The sequence below is a fragment of the Corythoichthys intestinalis genome, chromosome 15, assembly GCF_030265065.1.
Source record: "Corythoichthys intestinalis isolate RoL2023-P3 chromosome 15, ASM3026506v1, whole genome shotgun sequence".
NCBI classification, from domain to species: domain Eukaryota; kingdom Metazoa; phylum Chordata; class Actinopteri; order Syngnathiformes; family Syngnathidae; genus Corythoichthys; species Corythoichthys intestinalis.
The window spans coordinates 19,624,599-19,645,556 of record NC_080409.1 but is presented as its reverse complement, the minus strand read 5'-3'; the positions used below and the strand labels follow the sequence as shown (position 1 = coordinate 19,645,556).

The window sequence follows — 20,958 nt, the reverse complement described above, 5'->3', positions numbered from 1 at the left end:
CTATCTTATGCATGGAACAGTTTAAAATATTGGAAAATAACTTTAGCGCCTCTTTAAGACGTGAGCACCTATAGCTTATAGTCAGGTGTGGGCTTATATGTGTATTTATGTCTTAAATTTGATGAGCTCTGGGTGATGAGGCAGATAACCATGTGCATCCTTTAGTGTCGAATTTAGGGTGGATATGAGAGACAGACATGATAGTTTTGGTCATGATAAATGAGATATGATACTTTCATGCCAAGTCAATGAAATAAAATGTTTAGTGATGGGACTAATTTCCCTATGGAATAAAACAATTGAACATGTCAAGCAAAAATGGTAGCAAACCACTCCTGCTCAGTCCTGCACACTACAACCAAGGTTAATCCTGTTTGTAAAAGCGCTTGCAGTAAAAGGAGCTCTTGTGGTGAAGAGACAGTTTAGAGATGAGGTGGAGTGTGCCTCCAGGTCCTTGACCCCCCTTCTCTCAGCCCCACATCTGCCCATTAACCTGGGCCAATCAGCTTGACCTTGAAGAGAAGAGGAACTCGCGAGTACCTCACAGTCCCATTGACTTTAGCAGTCAAATAATTGGCCTCCAAAGAGGAAGTTGTTGGGGTGCTGAGGATGCGATGGCCTGCCAGGTAAAAAGCAAGGCAAAAAAAAAAAAAGAAAATATGGTCTTTAGGTATTATGCTGTTTCAGACCACAGTGCGCTTAATCACATTCATATGGGTTTATTGGTCAATTAATACTTTCAACACTGCTCATTCCTTTGGATAGATGTATTATGCAGAGTAGGGCTCCTTTGTAGTCAGCAAACACGCACAATATAAAACAAATTGTTGTTGACGAATTATGCTTAACATAACGGCTGTAGCACGTTCCAAAAATGTTTTCTTCGATGGAGTTTCACCTCATCCAGCCATCGTGTAGCACAGCTGACTTATTGATACTGAGCAACAACCGGTTTGTGGGGGGTGGGGGGTTTGAGCCTTACAGCTGCTAGCGAGGGATTTCTCTCTGCATTTTGGGATATGAAAAATAGCTAATAGCATAGTATGGTATGACAGAAAATGTTTGCGGTTGTGAATCCGCGACGTTTCCATACCACGGTATACCTTGAAACCGGCAATTGTCACATGTCTACTTACACGCAATGATTTCTCCGGATTCTCTGAAACTTTTTGTTCCAATTATTGACCATAGATGATGAAATCCCTAGATTCCTTTCAATTATACGTTGAGGAACATTGTCCATAAACTGTTCGACTATTTTCTCACACACTTCTTCACAAAGGGGGTGAAGCTCAAGCCATCTTTGCTTGTGAAGGACTAAGCAATTTTGGGAAGCCCCTTTTATAGCCAATCATGGCACCCATCTGTTTCAAATTAGCCTGTTCAACTGTGGGATGTTCTAAACATGTGTTTGATGAGCATTCGTTAACTTTCTCAGTCTTTTTTGCCACCGGTCCCTGCTTTTTTTGGGGTGTGTTGCAGCCATAAAATTCTAAGTTAATGGTTATATGCTAAAACAATAAAGTTGATCAGTTTAAATGATTAATATCCCATCTATGGAGTATGTTGAATTCTGTTTTATCTATATTTACCACATCATTTGGGGTTGTAAAAGAATTTACTGGTAATCACAACTGTAGAGCTACAGAAGGAACAATAAATCTCTTTCTAAACCTGTTATTTTCAGTAGTTATGGAATAGGTTTTAGAACATTTTTACTTATACAAATATTTGCAACAAACTATTTAATTAAGATCGAACCATTTCAACAATTAAATAATTTTTGTTTCAATTTTAGATGGACTCTAGCCCAACAAAGAACTACAGTGCTGCCCAAAAGTATAAGCAACCCTGCAATTCTGTCAGATAATGCTCAATTTCTCCCAGAAAATGATTGCATTTACAAATACTTTGGTAGTAATATCTTTTTTTTTTTTTTTGCTAGCAATGAAAAAACACAAAAGACAATGGAAAAAAATTAAATCGTTATCATTTTACACAAAACTCCAAAAATGGGCCCGAAAAAAAGTATTGGGACCCTTTGAAAAACCACTTGATGCTTCTCTAATTTGTGTAATTAATAGCACATCTTACTTACCTGTGGCACATCACAGGCGGTGGCAATAGCTAAATCACACTTACAGCCTGTTAAAATGGATTAAAGTTGACTCAACCTCTGTCCTGTGTCCTTGTGTTTACCACATTGAGCATGGAGAGAAGAAAGAAGACCAAAGAACTGTCTGAGAACTTGAAAAGCAAAATTGTGAGGAAGCATGGGCAATCTCAAGGCTTCAAGTCCATCTCCTGAATGTTCCTGTGTCTACCGTGCGCAATGTCATTAATAAGTGTAAAGCCCACGGCACTGTGGCTAACCTCCCTAGATGTGGACGTAAAACAAAAATTGACGAGAGATTTCAACGAAAAATTGTGCGGATGGTGGATAAAGAACCTTGACTAACATCCAAACAAGTCAAGCTGTCCTGTAGTCCGAGGGTACAACAGTGTCAACCCGTACTATCCGTCGGTGCCCTGTGGTAGGATACCCAGGAAGACCCCACTTCTGATCCAGAGACATAAAAAAGCCAGGCTGGAGTTTGCCAAAACTTACCTGAGAAGCCAAAAACGTTTTGGAAGAATGGTCTCTGGTCAGATGAGTCAAAAGTAGAGCTTTTTGGGAAAAGGCATCAACATAGAGGTTACAGGAAAAAAAACAGGCCTTCAAAGAAAACAACACGGTCCCCACAGTCATACATGGCGGAGGTCCCCTGATGTTTTGGGGTTGCTTTGCTCCCTCTGGCACTGGACTGCTTGACCGTGTGCGTGGCATTATGAAGTCTGACGACTACCAACAAATTTTGCAGCATAATGTAGGGCACAGTGTGAGAAAGATGGGTCTCACTCAGAGGTAATGGGTCTTCCAGCAGGATAATGACCCAAAACACACTTCAAAAAGCACAAGAAAATGGGTTGAGTGAAAGCACTGGAGACTTCGAAAGTGGCCAGCAATGAGTCCAGACCTGAATCCCATAGAACACCGGTGGAGAGATCTGAAAATGTCAGTTTGGAGAAGGCACCCTTCAAATTTCAGAGTCCTAGAGCAGTTGGCCAAAAGAGAACGGTGTAAAATTCCAGCAGACCATTGTAAGAAACTCACTGATGGATACTGGAGGCGGTTGTTTGCAGTAATTTCGTGTAAAGGTTGTGCTACCCAGTATTAGGCTGAGGGTGCCAATACCTTTGTCAGGCCCATTTTTGGAGTTTTGTGTAAAATGCTAATGATTTAATTTTTTTTCATTCGCTTTTGTGTTTTTTCATTGCAAGCAAAATAAATGGAAAATATTGCTACCAAAGCATTTGTAATTGTGATCTTTTTCTGGGAGAAATTGAGCATTATCTGACAGAATTGCAGAGGTGCCAATACTTTTGGCCAGCACTGTATGCTCACGTTTAAATGATCTATTTAAAAGCAATTTCACTGCATTCATAATTCAAGGAAATAGTGAGTGAATAGTGAATAGTCTGCATTAGACCGCAGACATTTAATTCACTAATGAGCACTAAAGAAGGTTTAAAAACAAATTAGTGTAAAATGAGCAAAATCAAGAGGGCACACAACCAGGCATAGGTGAAGCACAATGAGTGAAAATGATGGCGGAAAAGAAAATATAGAAGAACAGGCAAGAAACGGGATAAAGCAGAGCAGGTGTTGATTGGAGTGAGGCCAGGCGGTGAGTGCCAGCGGTACCTGTTGTCACAGCGCAGAACTGAAGGTGTGAAGCTCGTCTCAGCAAAGGCCCTCCAAGGTGTTAGGTGATTATGGGGAAAACGGGGAGGAACACAGAGTCATTTGGGAAGAGAAACATTAGGAAAGAATGAAAGGATGAGGGTAAAATAATGACAGAGTTGGAAGGAACAACAGATTGAAACGAATAATGTGAGAGCCTGGATGACAGAAACACCCAATGGGGAGATAGAATGGCTTTTAAACTTCCCTTTATACAAAGCAGCTACTCAAACGTTGGTGTCTCATTAAAGAGTTTTTGTTGTTGCTGCATCTTCAGGACAGAACACGTCCAAATGCATTTTACTGTAGATGCAATATGATTAGCAGAGGTGTTTGTTCCCCTTTTCTGGATGTACATCATTACACATAGTTTAGAAACTTGCAAGGAGTTTAAACCAAGTTGCCTAATTGGGAGCAGGTACATGAAACTGGAGCTAAGCGGCCACAAAGGAGTTGGGTCAAATCATGAGTCTGGGTTAATTACACCTCTTGAGGGGTGAGCTTCACCCAGCAAGAGCTTCTAAGCTCCAACCTCTACACCTCTGTACCGTCCATCTGGCATTCAGACAGCGAGATGGGGAGTTATGGCCGTGACATCACTCCTAACCTGTGACATCATCAGTTATTCCACAAAGCCTTGCCACAGCAGCAGACAAAACACTGATGATGCCTGCGAGCTGGCATGGAAAGGTGATTTATGATCTGGCTGGAAGAAGTGGTAACTGCTTTTCTGAAACAAACCAAGTCCCTGACAATCCACCATTCCACTGGGGAACAATAAAAATCGATTTCTGCTGCACAACAAATCTGAAGTCTTGACCTTTGATGGTTGATGATCAGAGTCAGAAGTTGACAAAAATGGCAAGAATTACACATCTACCAGAAGACAAGCACGACTGGGGCATCAATATTTGTTTAACACAATTTGATTGCGCACAACATGACAGCCATCAAAGCCTACAGTGCGTGTGTATTTACATGAACTGCGTCTGTAATCCATCTTTTCAAAGGACCCTGGTCTCCATTGATGAGTATTAACATGACAGCCTTAGATGTGCAATACAATGGATGAACATGATTAATCAAACACAGACCTATTATAGTCCAACAGCTACACAGGGCCTCCAACGTGCTTTAACAGAAAGTCATAATAAGATGAGCTACGTACAAAAGGGTTGAAGATTAACAGATACAGTTCTGTCAGTGGCAGGGTGAGAGTTCTCTATGAAGGTGTCCTTTGTCAGTGATGATGACCAGAGGGACATGAATGACTGGATATATTATTAGGTCAGGACCATGATTGCCATCTAAGCCATAAAAGGTGATTATGAAACTTTTTTTTTTCTTTTCTTTTTTTCATAGAATTGCTACAGGCAATGCAACATCTATCTCATCTCAACTTGAACTTTTAATGAAATGTCAAAGACCTAGGAGTGGAGAACAAGCTGGTGCTTGGCCTTGACTTCTTAAAACAATTTCTCCTGCTTTGTCCTATAACATCATATTGCATGATGTAAGAATACAATGAAAAACATGAATATTAGAATGTTGGAAATGCATTTTTAACTGATAGAAAAAATATATGAGATCTTAAATTTGAAACCAGACATTTACGGTACATACACAACAGTGGTACTTCTACATAAAAAGTTAATTCGTTCCAGGGCCTTGTTTGTAATTCGAAATGGTCGTATGTCGGGCATGATTTTCATATAGGAATACATTATAATTCCATTAATTTGTTCCGCAGCCTGAAAACCAACATTAAATCCTGAATAAAATGCTGCTAATACTATTGTAAATAGCAATTACACGGAGCAAAACAAATAAATTATGAATAAAAATCGGAATAAAAATAGTAATAATAATAATAATAATAATAATACAAGTAATAATGTAACGAATTGGGTTCAAATGTGGCGGATGTGTTTTGTGTGGTGTACCTGAACGCACCGCGTGGTTGACTTGACAGAGGGAGGGCTTTTTACTTTCACTTTGTTAAGCTGGGGCGGACAGTAATGGGGCATGTTGTGTTGCACAAATTCTGAAATAAATGATTTAAAAACCTGATGAAGCTGGCGATTTTTTGGTGATGTTACCACAATACTAACTGTCCCCTTAACTTATAAAGACTGGCGAACGGAGGTCAGAGGAGGACCATCGAGATTCTAGACATTCTACGGCTGTATTGTGAAATCAGTTCACGGACGCGCCCACCATGCTCATATTTTTGTATCATTTCCAGCTTCATTTCAATGGTAAGCCTCACCTTTTTCCTTTTTGGAAGATATCCAGCAAATCACTGGACGACCTGCACAGAAAATTTAGCTCTTGGTTCCGTTTTTCAAAACAAGAAAGTTACTTCAGCTGGTGTACTGTGCCCAGTCACAGGATTCTGAAGCAGCACCAAAACAGGTGCAAGTGGAACTTATTGAGATTCAGGGCCCGTTCATATGGTGACACTTGTTCATATGGTGACACTGCGACACCAAGACGCAACGATTGTGTTATGGAATGGCCTCGCTTTTACACGATGACAGCGAAAACGGAAGGCAAAAACGCACTTTTGGGGCTGTTTACATGGTGACTCTCCAAGAACACGAAAAATGTCAAGTTTGCATTTATATGCGCCAGTCTCCATTCGAACAATGTTGCAATTCCGCATGAAAACGATGTAGTATTCATGCCAGGCCCTAGGGGGCAGTGCAGAGTTACAAGGTGACAGCAAATGATGCACTTTGACCCCACCAAAGTTCCTCAGCCCGGGAAAAAAATAGACCCGCCCACTCGAAGCGATGGCATTTTTCTTTTGTTTCAAAAGGCACAAAAATGGAAACATTTAACATATTTAATTTAAAATTATTAGTAAAACAGTAAATTAAAGCCGACATTCCGCTATATTTGCTATTTTTAATGTTTAGTAGCACCGCTGTGCACGCCCAATGTGACGTGTACGAGTGCTGACGATTATCGGCGCGTGTCGCGCCGTGGGAGCCTTTAATATGCATGCGGAGATAGCCTCCCTCAATCCCCCGCAATCGAAATTCTTCCACTTGGGAGGCAGGATTCAGAATTTTTCCTCTTCCCCTTCAGTCTTCACCGACACCATATGCACGCGAGGCAACTCCGCACCACAGTCATTGCGTCTTTGTATCGCAGAGTCGCCATGTAAACTGCCCCTGAAACAGCACCAATACAGGTGCAAGTGGAACTTATTAAGATTCAGGGGCCGTTCACATGGTGACACTGCGACACCAAGACGCAACGATTGTGTTGTGGAATGGCCTCGCCTTTACACGGTGACAGCGGAAACGGAAGGCGAAGACGCAAACTTTTGATTCCGGCCTCCAAAGCACAACGATTCGATTGCGGTGATAGCTCCGCAACCATATGAATGGAAAGCTCTTGCTCCGATGACGTCAGCACTCGCGCACGTCACTTTGGGCATACACAGTCGCTGCTACTAAACATTCAAAACAGCAAACCTCTTGGCTTGTCTGCTTTAATTTACTGTTTTAATAATATTTTTTAATTTAGTTTTGTTTTATGTTCGCATTTTTGTGCCTTTTGAAGCAAAAGAAAAAACTGCGTGGACGCCATTGCTTGGAGTGGGCGTGTATGTTGTCTTCCGGGCTGAGGAGGTTGTCCAGGAAGTGCATCATTGGCTGTCGCCTTGCAAAACTGCAATACCAATTAGGGCTTGGCATGAATACTACATCATTTTCACACGGAATTGAGATATCATTCGACTGGAGACGGAACCAAGACGGAAACATGTAAATGCAAACATGAAATGTGTCGTATTCTCGGCACGTCACCGTGTAAACGGCCCCTCAGTATGATTCCATATTCAAGTGGAAGCTCAAGTCAAGAAACTAAACGACATTTATGTTTCATAATATGCCACATTTCCAGAGCTTCAAAAAATGCAGGACTGTTTTTGGCTGTACCTACATATGTGAGCGGACAATCATAATCATCAACAAAGCCCATCACAGTTGCAAAAAAAATGACCAAAACCCCAGATTTATTCTAAGAATTGCCACAATTAAACTTGCACCTCATTTTGATGCAGTGACAAAAAAGAAGGGAATCTACAACAACTGTTGCTGAAAGTGAATGTTTTTTTTTTAAAATTTATATACATAGAGTATATTATTTAAAAGAAGTCACAAAAATATGCCATCTAATAACACCAATGATATACATGGATTATAAATGCTTTATGTTAAATGGTGCCATCAGGGACGCAATATGTACCACTGCTCTATTTTTGTGCATGCGTAGTCTGTGCAAACGTGAGCTAAGCTTGCTACAGTCTGTCAAAGTATTCGCAACTTAAATGGTTGTGTGGCCTGGTATAATGTTAGGTGTGAAATACCCTGGACAACATTATAAATCTTCGTGTAGACATAGCCCAAATATGGCAAAATGTACACCATACCCCATCAGTAGATAGCTCCCAGAAACCAGAGAAAATGTATCAATTCTGGCAATTCAAACATCAAATAAATAAATAAATATGACTGAAGACAATCAAATATGTGCAACAAACTCCACATTCTAAATTATGAACTGCTGCCAAATGCAGTTGAAACAAAACTTCACTAATTTGACATTTCACAATCCTTTCATAATCAACTTGACACTTTGACAAGACATTTAAATTTTACAAGCAGTGCAGAATCTTAGGGTCATGCCAAATGGCTGATTTAACCCTGCATTGCTACTGTTACAACATATACAAATCAAATATTCTGGCAACAAAAGAATGGTGGCTTCTGCAATTTTAATGATGCTTGTGGCATGTGCAAGTGAATAACTGTAATGTGTTAACAGCAGGCATATCAATCTGTCTTTCGGTCAGCACATACAGCAGATCTTGTTCCGTCATTGCCCTCAATGAAAGGTTCATCAGGCTAATTAGGCTTCTTATCCTTATACAAAATGCAAAGCATTTTGTAGGAATGCTAATGATTAGTGCTCGGTTACATATTGTATGATCTCAGCCGAAGTAAATGCGCATGGCCGAATTAGTTTCTCAGGCATCAGAGTGTCATTAGTTTGTGATTATATTTGGTTTTGGGAAATATTTATTTGCCTGGACACACAAAATTATTGATCTGGATGCCTTTTAAAGGTGGAACAGTTTTAATGTGCTATGAGGGAGTTTGAATACTCCCTTTTTGTTTTTATATAGTGTATTATGGTGTTATACAAAGAAATCCATCTTGGCAGAAAAGGGCTTAAGATGACAGAACGAAAGGACGAACATATTAGGGAATAGGGATACAGAAACATGACCTAGAAAATATGTAAGCTATGTATCAAACAGCTATATCCCAATATATCTAGTGATGCCTATTTGTAAGTATGCCCAGTCCTACATGTTCATAAGTTAACCAAGATCAGAAGTGCCTGGGCCCTGCATGGCATTCCTACCATCATGCCCTGTTACAACACCCCTGGAGAGCCCAAAGGCGAGTGTGATACGGTCTCCCAACCGGATGAAAGAGGGGCGGCTGCAACGGCACCAAGGATCCACAAACAGCTGATGGACCAAGCCATACCCGCATCTCTTGGCAACAAGGAGGGGGGGGCGGGAGAACAAGGGCAGGCCTACGGAGAACCCCCATGTCAGAGCTAGAGTTTGGAGGACAGGGGAAAGTATAGAAAAAAACATTTTTGGACATATTCCAATCAAATCAGCACCTTCCTATGTAACTGGCTGGTGGACTTCCACACAGGGAGACCACAGGTAGTTCAAGTCGGCAGCAACAGCTCCATGACCATCATGGCTGGCCACCTGCCTCACCCAACTCATGCACCACAAGCATGTGATACACCGTATCAACGCATCGACACTGAGTGAGTTGGTCAACAGTGCACTGCGCAGTGCTAAGCTAAGTGTCAAAAGACCTTGAAAGAAATCGTCACACAAAACCTTGGGCAAAACGAGAAAACAGAGTTCTGTGTTGGCAATGGCTTTTCCTAATCCTAGCCCCTGGGCTATATTGTGCAGTCAAGCAGGCTATTACATGGCAACAATTAAGGGGGGAGGCTGGAGCCCAACACCTGGTCGTCTCCTATTCTGGCCCTTCAGTGGCAGCTGACTGTACAGTCTCACAGCCAGGTGGCCCTCCTTCAATGACATTAGCTAGTCACTCCAGGGTTAATAAGGAGCCTACTATCATCCAGCGGGCACAGACACATAGTCCTATTCAGACTGGGGTTTATATTGGGAAGAAGGATACTTTGGACCATGTTAATAAAAAATAGTTCAGCCGAACATTTCTGCCAGAGAGCCCAGGGATTCAAAATGATCCCAGGGGAGGAGTTCGGCCTCTTGGAATAAATTGGGTGCACTGCCTTGATTGGCTCAAGCGAAGATTGCGGCACGTCAACTGTGCATCCTGCAGATTACAATGGACCTTTTCACGGGTTGACAAAAACAGATGGAGGAGCGGGAAGTGCTATACATCCACACAGACGGATGATGATGCGGGGGGAGGGAGAGTGGATCTTGTCAAAGTCGGCAGATACAAAAACAAGTGGGTGTAGCTTGAGCGTCCATGGTATATCAGCCCTTACAAAGGCCAATTCCAAAGAACCCTCGTTTGGAGATCTGAGGGTAAATAAGGCTCATTTGAATAAGAAAAAAGCTGTATATTTGTAACCAAATCAGCTAGTCTCATCAATAGTAATTAGAGGCTATACATAACTAATGAAGAGGTGTACACAACAGTAAGCAAAACTAACATAAGAAGCCGCATCTAAATATCCAAAGATGGAGACTATAATAGAGAAGTGTTTTCTGAAACAATGAATATATGTAGTCAGGGATATACTGTATCAATAATAACTTTCTTGCTCCAAAAGAGATTTGCATCCATTTCACGACATAATAACCTCAATATGAGTGTTCTGTTTGCTTCTACAAGCCACAAAATGTTCTCATTGTGTGACATCAATCCCAATAGCCTGCTGCAGTGGCGAGACAACAAGATTTGGTCGATATGTCTCAGCACTGCTCCTTCAGCTGCCACTTGAAAATGAAATAGCCCATGACTATTAACACATCAAAGGTAGATTTCTGGATGAAGAGGCGGACAATGCACAGCAATGCATACTTCAATATTTTGTTTTTGTCATTGCTTTGTCTGCCATGCATTGTCTGTGAGTGCAAAAAAATCCATTTTGGGCAGAGATGCAAATGCTGCAAGGAACGAGGACACTCTAGGTAAGAGAACAATTGCCCACGGCCAGCTAGGGAGCAGACACTGCCTTTGAACCTTTACAACAGGTATTACTGTGCAACTTATAAATAATTAACTAATTCCTCATTTACAAAACAACCAATTACGAGATATTAATAGCAACACAGCCACGGCTGAAATGAAGAGCAATCTCGTCGCCTGACAGGATGAACAAAGAAGTCCAATAATGCCACAAGGTGACCTCCTCCAGAGTTTCAAAATCCCAAGGCCACACCAGAGACCAAAAGATTCCAGTGCAGAATGATGAGTGACATTTCAGTGACATTTCCCAGCAGCATTTGAGGTGGCGCCGTCTCAAGACAGCGTCAGGAATATCTATGGATATGCTTAAATGTGACACCCAACATTGGGGGATGCAGGTTCTTTTAGGGGAGGGCCGCAGCTCGGTGGCTGGTGATGAGGAGGCTGGACTCTGCGAGATTGAATGGTAATCACTGGAGCACAGATAATGGATGATTGAAGGCTCTTTCTACGCCGCTGTTGGATTTCAATATCAGAGAGGCCCTAGAATTGGGATTCTTATCATGGGCGGTGCGTCAAACAAAGGGGAGCCGAGTGTGAAATATGGGGTCCAACTCAGGCACACGACCATGGCGATTAGCACAAGGATAAAAAAGGCAGCCCAAACAAAAGGGGGCAGCTTTAGCTGGACAAAAGGCTGTCCGCTGCCTTGTAACAAGAGACACCGAAGGGAAAAGGGACATAAAGGGCGGGAGTGTGTACTTTAGTGCTAAAACAGAGACAAGACAAGAGTTTGTTAGGATGGCTGGAAGTGTGGATGAATAGTGTCAGAGCCAAATGTTTCAAAAGTCCTCCAGACTCCCTGCTTCTGAAGAGGAATAAAGGACCAGCGGGAATGAAATGCAATACACCCCAACTCACAGCCATTCATACTCTTCCACATAAAAACTCAGGACCATTGACGTGCAAACACACAAACCCATACAAGGGCTTCATGTCTCTGCTGAACCCATCACATACAAAAACAACAACAAAATGATTTGCTTTTATCCCTGAATTCCAAGTACCACTGCTTGCCAGCAAAGCTCATTAACCCTCCCTTCAAGAACCAGAGACAAAAGAGAGGAAAACAAAACGTAACTAATCAATGAGAATGCACCCACTAAGGACTGTGTGTGTGACTGCGTGAGTGAAGGGGTGGGGGGGATAACCTGAGAGGGTTAACAGCTTTTTCTTTAGTGTAGCAGTGTCTGCGTACAGGGCGGAGAAAGAAAGTTCATTAATTAAACAAGGCTAGGGGAACAGATGGAATGGCTAGCTGGATGCTAATCACTTAAAGCGGACAGACATGTCCTCGCACCCGTGTTTGAAGTACCATAATCATCAGTACAGCATGGGCTAAGCCTTAAACTAGATAGCACAGTAGAGTAGTGATAGAAATATTTTTAGTATTTGTATTCTGACTGCTATATTTAAAAGGATTGTGAATTAAGGGGAGAATGTTTTAAACTATGAGCCAAATTAAATAGCATCTTTAATAATGTGTTAAACATATACAGTATAGTAGTGCTGCAACAATTAATTAACTCAAGGAATTCTATTAGAAAAAAAGCTTCGAACCAAATTTTACTGCTTCGAAGATTCGTTTAGAGTGGCGTTGTAATGGTTTGTTTTGATAAGTGTAATTTGTTTTAACAATTTGGGTGTCTAAACTACCCTCTAGTGGCAACAGTGAATATGACATAACTCTTTTAACATGGCTAAATCCAGCTGCTCCCTGTTAAGACCAACATCCGGTAAGTTTTTGTTTGAGCTAATGTTTTTTTATGCATTCGTAATTTAGTTATAGGTATATTTAGCAGTTTGAGGGGATGTGTGTTTGAAGGATTTTTTAAGCGTGTTCTAAAAATTTTTTTAGCATTTAAGTTGGCCGACTTTTGCTACGCAAGTTAGCCAATTGTTCTTTTGTTGTACTTAGATCCTAATTTATTTCATGCCGTTTGAGGCTCCGCTCAGGTATTTTTAATTTATTTTTAAATGAAAGTGCAATTCTGCAGTTTGAAGAAACACTCAGGAATTTTATTTTGTATTTGAATTTAATGCTCTCTTAAAAGTTCAATCTTAGCAAGTTTCATTTGACATCTCCTAAAATTTATTCTGCAACGCATTGTTTCCGATCCGATTACTCGATTATTCGAACTAACTAGATGATAATTAATCGATTACTAAATAATCGATAGCTGCAGCTCTACAGTATAATAATCATAATTTGTCACCCAACAAGAGTCTAGAAACTTTGAGCAAAGTGGCTTTTAGGCTGTAAAAACAGGTCATTTGCTTAAACTTAAATACAGTGGTACCTCGACATACGATCGCTTCGACACACGATCTTTTCGACATCCGACGTAAAATTTGACTCGCCATTTGTTTCTACATCCGACGACATGCTCGAAATACGACGACATGACAGCACTGCAAACGAACGCACAGTGGATTTTCTTGTGTGAGAAATCAACACAGTTTTCAAAAAAAGCTGATACAGTTGGAGAAACAAGGAAAAAAGTGATGCTTACCTTTGAAATGAAGATGCAAGTTATAGAAAAATATGAGCTTGGGGTGCGCGTCCCTGAACTGGCTCAACAATACAGCTCCATGGTCCTCTTGCGACCACCGTTCGCCACTATTTATAAGTTAAGGTGACAATTATTATTGTGGTAACATTGCCAAGGAAATCGCCAGCTTCGTCACGTTTTTATCATTTATTTAAGAACTTATCCAACACAAAACGCCCATTGTCTTAAGCAGTTGACTGCTCTCAAGAAAACGAAAGTATTATCTCTACCGCACCGACCTATCTCACTGAGACGTCAGCTTCGCGGTGCGTTCAGGGACAGTAAAAAGTGTCCGCCATATTAGAATCCGATTCGTTACATTATTTACAGGAATAATTATTAATTCTTCTTCTTATTATTATATTATTTTGAATTATTTATTTATAACTTATTTGTTTCTCTATGTTTAATTGCCATTTGTAACAGTGCCAGCAGTATTTATTAAGAATTGAGTGTATGTTTTTAGGCTTTGGAACGAATTAATGGAATTATAATATATTCCTATGGGAAAATCCTGCTCGACATACGACCATTTCGACTTACAAACAAGGTCCTGGAACGAATTAAATTCGTATGTAGAGGTACCACTGTATAGTAATACTTTATTCAATATTCCCATTACAAAACATCATCTTTTGGGAAATAGCACCATAAACACGATCTATACATACAACAATTCTACAAGACTGGTTGGCCGTTATTAGCAGATGATTGGCACACATTTATTGACCATTTTTATGGTTATGTCTTAATTTGAAGATATTACAGAACACTTTAAAACATACCTTAAAATAAATTTTGAGCTGACCGCTAAAGGAAAAAAAAAAAAATGCTCCAACGATTTCTAATTATTGGCTTTATTTTACTGCCGTACAGTTATTGTAAATCATTAAATAATAAAAATAAATAAATAAAGAGTCAAAGCGTGAGTACATTTTTTGGGACACCCTTGCATATATACGAACCATGTAACGTGAAATATGATGGCATGCTTATTTAAAAAATATATTCAAAATAGTAATCAGACTCACACGCTGAACTTTAGCATGCCTAGGGCACAGAGAAATGCAAAATGAAACACTGGCAACCATGCTCTTTGTCACTTTACAGTGGACAAATGGACAGATGTCAGAATGAATGGATAACAGACGGACACAGAAAGGGAGGGGTAAGAGGAGGAGGTTCAAGTTTATAAATAATCAGAGCACCATATTTTACTTGAATTTGTCATATTTTAAATCTCTTGTGAAGAAAAATGGTGGAAGAGTGATTTTACAAATGTAAATATAGTCAGCTCAAGGGGCTTTCAGTACCCACCAACAACATTCACAACAGTTTGACCCCAGCCGTGTTTGAGCGTGAACAAATACAGCTCTGCGTCCTGCTGTTGGTCAGTCTGGCTCCACGCCTGCTTTACCTGTGTTTAAAGGGGGTGGGCCCATGAATCTCAGGATGAGCTGGGCTTGGCCTACGGGGCTTTTTGGGGTGTGGGTCCTATGGATGTGTGTGTATGAACGTGTAGGAGGGGGTGTTTTGGAAAAAAAATGAGTAATGCTATGAGTCATTCTACATTAGCAGCAGGGGAGAGAGACAGACAGAGGAGGGAGTGGATACGAGGGGGCGTGGGGAGAGAATACTTTTGCATGTTGTATGACGCTAGACGCCATATGCCATCCGAGCTGGACTGCCTCCTGAGTCAGGGCTCTTGGTTTGACAGCCCCCCCACACTTTTATACGGTCAAAGCTTACCATATTCCACCAAATAAAACCTCCTCCTTCTTGGCCTTCATCAGCAACAGCAATGAGCTGAGCAATAGCATTGGTTGCGCTGGGTATTTGTGCAAGTACTTGGAGAGAAAGGCAGGTTGGTGGGGGGGTACTCAGTGATCTGAACACATCGGACATTGTCATGAGTCCCGGCAGGAACAGCTGGTCAGCTGGAGAGAAGGGTGAGAGGGGGGATGGGATAAGGAGGGGAAAAACTGAGAGGCAGTGCGCTACACTGATAATGGGATTAGGTTAAAACATTCAGTGGGGGAAAACACCCCCTCGCACCCGCGCTCCTACAAACACACACACACACACACACACACCTCAGTAGCGCCCCAAATATGGCATAAACTTTCAACCACTCCATTAGTGCCAATGTCTGCCTCCAACGCAATCAAACTACTGTGATCAATGAAAACATTGCTCATACAGAATGTGCTGGGGGTGTAACATCGAAACCTCATCAGTTACATGCAACTGTTTTAATAAAAGAATATTTTCTGACGAGAGTGGGACTATTTCTGACAAGATTTAGTTCATCCGTCATTTACAATGGACAGGAAGTTCACTTGTTACACACATCAATTGAGAACATTGAGTGGGTCCAGCAGATTATGGACTAGCACTTGGCATCTCACTGTGCCCACTGGAGCACTGCATACTCCTCAGTGATATAAATTGGCTTGTATTATCCATGAGACTGCATACAGTTATGGCACAACAGCTGGCAAATTAGACCGATCAAGGGTGCTTAATAATTCATGTGAGACAACACTAACATGACAGATCCTATTCATGACACCCTATCAGGCATGCAGCCCACTTTCATCTGTGCTAGGTGAGGAATCTTCACAGCAAACAAAAGAAAAAGCTCATAATAGACAAAGATGCATCAGAAAGATGGAGAGAATGGGACAAAGCACATCTCAGAGGGAGTGTGAGAATATGTCATTGTCAATGAAGTTAACTGTAATAATTATGATGACATCTCAGGGGTGGGGGTGCACTTACCACATACTAAGGTGAGCATGTGGGAGGTCATATTGTCACTACACATTTATTGATATAATTTACATCTTTTCAGAGCATTGTGTCCTCATGTAAGCGATCATGCCAGACTTTGGCCCCTTTCTGGTTTCCACTCAGAAGCTGCAACATGGCCTTAATCTTAAAACTACACACGCATGCTGCGATGAGATACTCAAAAAAGCCTAGCTCGCATGACTGGCGAAGGGCAGAAACAGATTATAGTTATTGATCGGTGCCTGAAGATGGTTCTGTGCTTGTGTGTGTGTAACAACAGAGGATTGGGGGGGACAGTGTGCAAAAACTATTGATTCTGTCCAATAGCAAGGCTAGGTCTCTGAATCAAGGTCAGCCCTGTACTGTCTCACTTATTAGAAATTTGCCACTTTCCAACACACACATACACGGACAGTTTTTACCCTTAACAATATCACATTGAGTGATGGAGAAAGCTTGTTGAAGAGAGGAATGAATCCGGGCTGCTGAATAAAGACATTATTCTCCAGTGACACTGGTGACACAGGATGTGGCAGCAGACATGGCAGCAAGGCTAGGTTAAGGTGACGCAATCAAACGTGTCATCCCTTTTAGACTAATACCTCATACATTTTTTTTTTTACATGGCACTCCTTAAAAGACCCTACAAATAAGATCCACTCATACTTTTTTCACTGATGAAATTATGGAATTGCGGTTTAATAAAAACAAACATTTTGTGGGTAAAAGCATTTAAAAAGCAAGTGAAAAGGATGGACGAGACGGACAATACACCAAAACAAACCCAAAAGCCAGGCCAGCTGCATTTTCCATCAGCCATCTTAAATAATAAATGATACATTATGAGTTGTCTGTAAGAGGCTTGTTACATGATGTGGATAATTGATTGCAACTTGACAGACAATATTACACAAATTACAATCGAACGAAACAAAACCTAGTTGAGATCCCACATATTTCACTGAAGGAAAAAGATGACTGAAGATGTGATGAAGAGAAATAGAGTGTAGCGTTTGGGTATTGAGGGTAGAGGGGATTTATCTGAAAACCCTACCATGGATGATCTGTGTCTGTTTTTTCGAAAAAATGTAGCCGGTGGTCATTTTCTACATCAAATCCTATTAGACGGAGAGATCCTAGGAGTGTTACAGCAGACTGTTGGAGTCCTCTCCAGCCTTGATACGGTGCAAGAGAGGGGGGCCACCGCGTCATTCTGGCCTTTTATCAAGACACATGGGGGTCATATAGCTTCTCTTTGAAGAAATATTCAACTAATTACCTTGGAGAGTGGCCTCACAGCCAGAGAGCAGTCTGCAGAGTGTTAAAGCATTGTGTCGGGGTAAACTAAGGATGAGGATTTCTCCGGAAAAAGGCTTGGGCCATTGCTCGAACGTGATGGATAAAAGAGCTACATTTCCAAAGAAGATAGAAAAATGCACAGCAGAGTAGGAAAAAGCAAAAAACTTGTGGAGTGAAAGTGCAAATACAATGATAAAAGGATATTAAATAAATGTAACTGAAAACTGCAGCCTTGGTTTTGTTGCTCACTCACACCATCAATCCAAAGCAGTCATTCATTACTTCTCTTCACTTCAGACAAACAGCAGAAGGATAAGCAGATACTGGCAGTGTGCTTAGCGCGCCTGGCACATTCATTCAGCACGTTTCTTGGATAGCGCGATGCCTGAAAGCCTATCGGCACCAAAACTCCAAAAGCCTTTTCCTTCTCATAGATCATGACGTTGTGCTGTCTGTTTCTCTGCTAAGGAATGCCAGGTAAGTCTTTTACGGTCCGGAAAGACTTTGGTACAGTCTCTGCAATCCCTTGAGGCTCACAGAGGCAGGAAGATTGCAGTTGGCTCCTCCTCCTGTCGCTGAGAAACACACAGGGCTAATTCTCTTGGCATTGGGTAACAGACATCTGTCACTCAGGGCGCCCCCAGGGATAAAAACACAAGGCCTGATGGAGACAATGTGAGGACCAGAGGATGTGCAACAGCAGAAACATACTTACACATTCAACTGTGATGCTGCATATGACTTATATGCATTTAATTAATTTAAACTTAGATGAAACACTCCAAAACATAAAGACAATAGGTACTCCCCTTTACCCAAAACTACATAGGGGCAGGTTTCCATAGCAACCGTCAGAGGGGTAGTGATGCTGTGGTGAGGCGGTGCTGTACATGCTGTCCGAGAAGAAGCAGGGTGTTATGAGAGATCAGGTTTCCCCCTCCAGGGGCCATCCGGAGCCTCTTACATCCCCCCTCCACACACATCCACACACACCCACACCTCAAATCTCCCCTCCCAATCCAGTGCCGCTGGCATTCACATGCTAATTTATCTCCATTGGTGATTACATTGCCTTTAAACCAACTGACAACTACAGCTGGAGTCAGGCTCTTAACGGAACACTGTTAGGAGATATGGGTGGAAGGATGAACGTGAGCTTGTCTCTGCGTATGTATGTGTCTGTGTAACATTGGTTGATGTGGCTCTAATTTGGGCCCTCCTTGTCCTCTATAAAATGGCTGTAATAGATGATGACACATTATCTGTGCTCGTACGACAAACAGGTCCGTACAGACTCCCATGCTGCTCCAGGCTGTGCAACAGCCCTGGCTTAATAGCTGTATGCAAATCAACCAGCCAATAAAGATCCATGTCGGCACTCAGCTGTGTACATTGGCTGACGTGACAAGCAAGCCACATGTCTCAGTAAATTTACTCAAACGGGACACTGATGTTACTGAAAATAGAATCTAGTTATTGTTATAAATCGAGCAGGCTCATAAAAGCTACAAAAATCTACATTTGAATGTGAAAAATACAAGTAGATTCTTGATTATTAAAATAAATTACCGTATGCTAAAAACATCAGTGCTTATCTGGTGAAACCATCTCTTTATTGTGATGGTAAAAAATAAAGCTGAAGCACAAAGAATAAAAGGATACAAACTCTGGTAGAGAGTGAGCCGGGATTTGACAGCTCTGCTGGCATTGATGCAAGTGGCCCGCACTAAGCTTGGCAGCAGCTTCCCGTTGATGATGGCGCCATTAAAAAGAGGCCCAAAGAATGGAACCTGGCAAAATTAATGGGGGGAAAATATTAGGATGAGGTATTGTAACAAGCATGGTGCTCTAAAAGTTAATTTAATCCATCCTCTGGAACAATGTAAAATCCAAAAATAAGGCTGATTGAAAATCGCACTACGACCGTTTTTCCATCTGTTTAAGGCAAGAGGGTTCAACACTTAAGTGGATGCTATCTAACTATGCATGACAGAGGCACATATTGAATGAGAATCAACGTATGGTAAATGAAATTAAAATGACAATCAATACATAACAATGCCCCCATATTGAGCTAAACTACAAATACAAAGCGACAATAAGCATTTTAGCAGCAGTGAGCGAGTGTGTGGGCACACGCGTCTGTTCATGCGGGCCCTTAATCACTTGGGCCCAATGGTCATTGACCTGGAAGTTGACGGGAATGTCAAAGACCCTCCTAAAGGTCCTGCTGTCTTCAACTTGGTAATTTAAGGAGTATAATAGCAAGTCAAATTATATAACAAAGGGACTTAAAGATGATTATTGTTAATTGATTTGCCACAAAACTACTGTGACAGCTGAGATTGTGCCATAAAATTGAAGATTGTATTTAAAATTAAAAATATCTTCTCTTTTGTAGTCCTTAAATGTGGGAAAGGCTCGCCTTTTTATATAGTTAAACAGTTTATTTAAAAACGAACCTATTTTAACTCACTTGAAGAGGCCGATATCTCTGTTATTATTAATCATATGAGCCAGTAACTTCCTTTGCTTTTTATATCCTTCATTTAAGTTAGAAAAATATATAGTGTAATTTGTGTATATATATATATATATATATATTTCCTTTTATTCACATAAACATACTTAGTATATCTGTTGATTTCACATCGTCACACATAATTATTTATAGTTTCATAGCAATAGTGTCTGTCTACTTTGTGAATATCGAATCGACGAGTCTTGTTTTGATTACAAAGGGTGTCGTGTCCAAGGTCACTGATTAGTCTACATTTTTTGGACTAGTGTTTTCCCACTGTTTTTCATCACGAGTCTGACTTTAGCCTGCCGGTTGCTAACAGCTATGAACTGTATAATCTCGAAGATCGGGGCAGATCTACTTGGGGGCACCTGCGTGGTGCTCTCAGGGACATCTGTCCTGGCCGGCCAGCTTTAAATTAATTCTATATCTTTGGTGACGATTGCTTTCTTTCTGTTCCTGAATTGTGTGTCGTCATCTCCTGTTCGTCAAGAGAATAAAAGAACCTGTAAACAGACAAAATTGACTTTTTTCTTCGTCATGTGGTTCAAGAGATTGTAATGTCAGCTTTTATTTTTATGTAAGCTTAGCAACTCTGCATTGTATCCTAAGAAATAGAACACAAACGTGCAATACAAATGATTTCTGAGTGAGCTAATAACAGGAACAGATAGAATAAATCAATGTAAAACCAAATTATATCTATAGTTG

At 41.0% G+C, this 20,958-nt stretch overlaps 1 protein-coding gene across 6 annotated transcripts in view; it reads right to left on the bottom strand.

Annotated features, from left to right (window-relative positions):
* Positions 1-20,958, bottom strand: part of ralgapa2 (Ral GTPase activating protein catalytic subunit alpha 2) — a 182,579-nt gene that overhangs the window by 23,472 nt on the left and 138,149 nt on the right. For all 6 annotated transcript variants that reach the window (XM_057858646.1, XM_057858642.1, XM_057858645.1 and 3 more), the window contains one exon: positions 19,389-19,516. In XM_057858646.1, the coding sequence (XP_057714629.1) occupies positions 19,389-19,516 (128 nt within the window). The remainder of the gene's footprint in view (positions 1-19,388; positions 19,517-20,958) is intronic.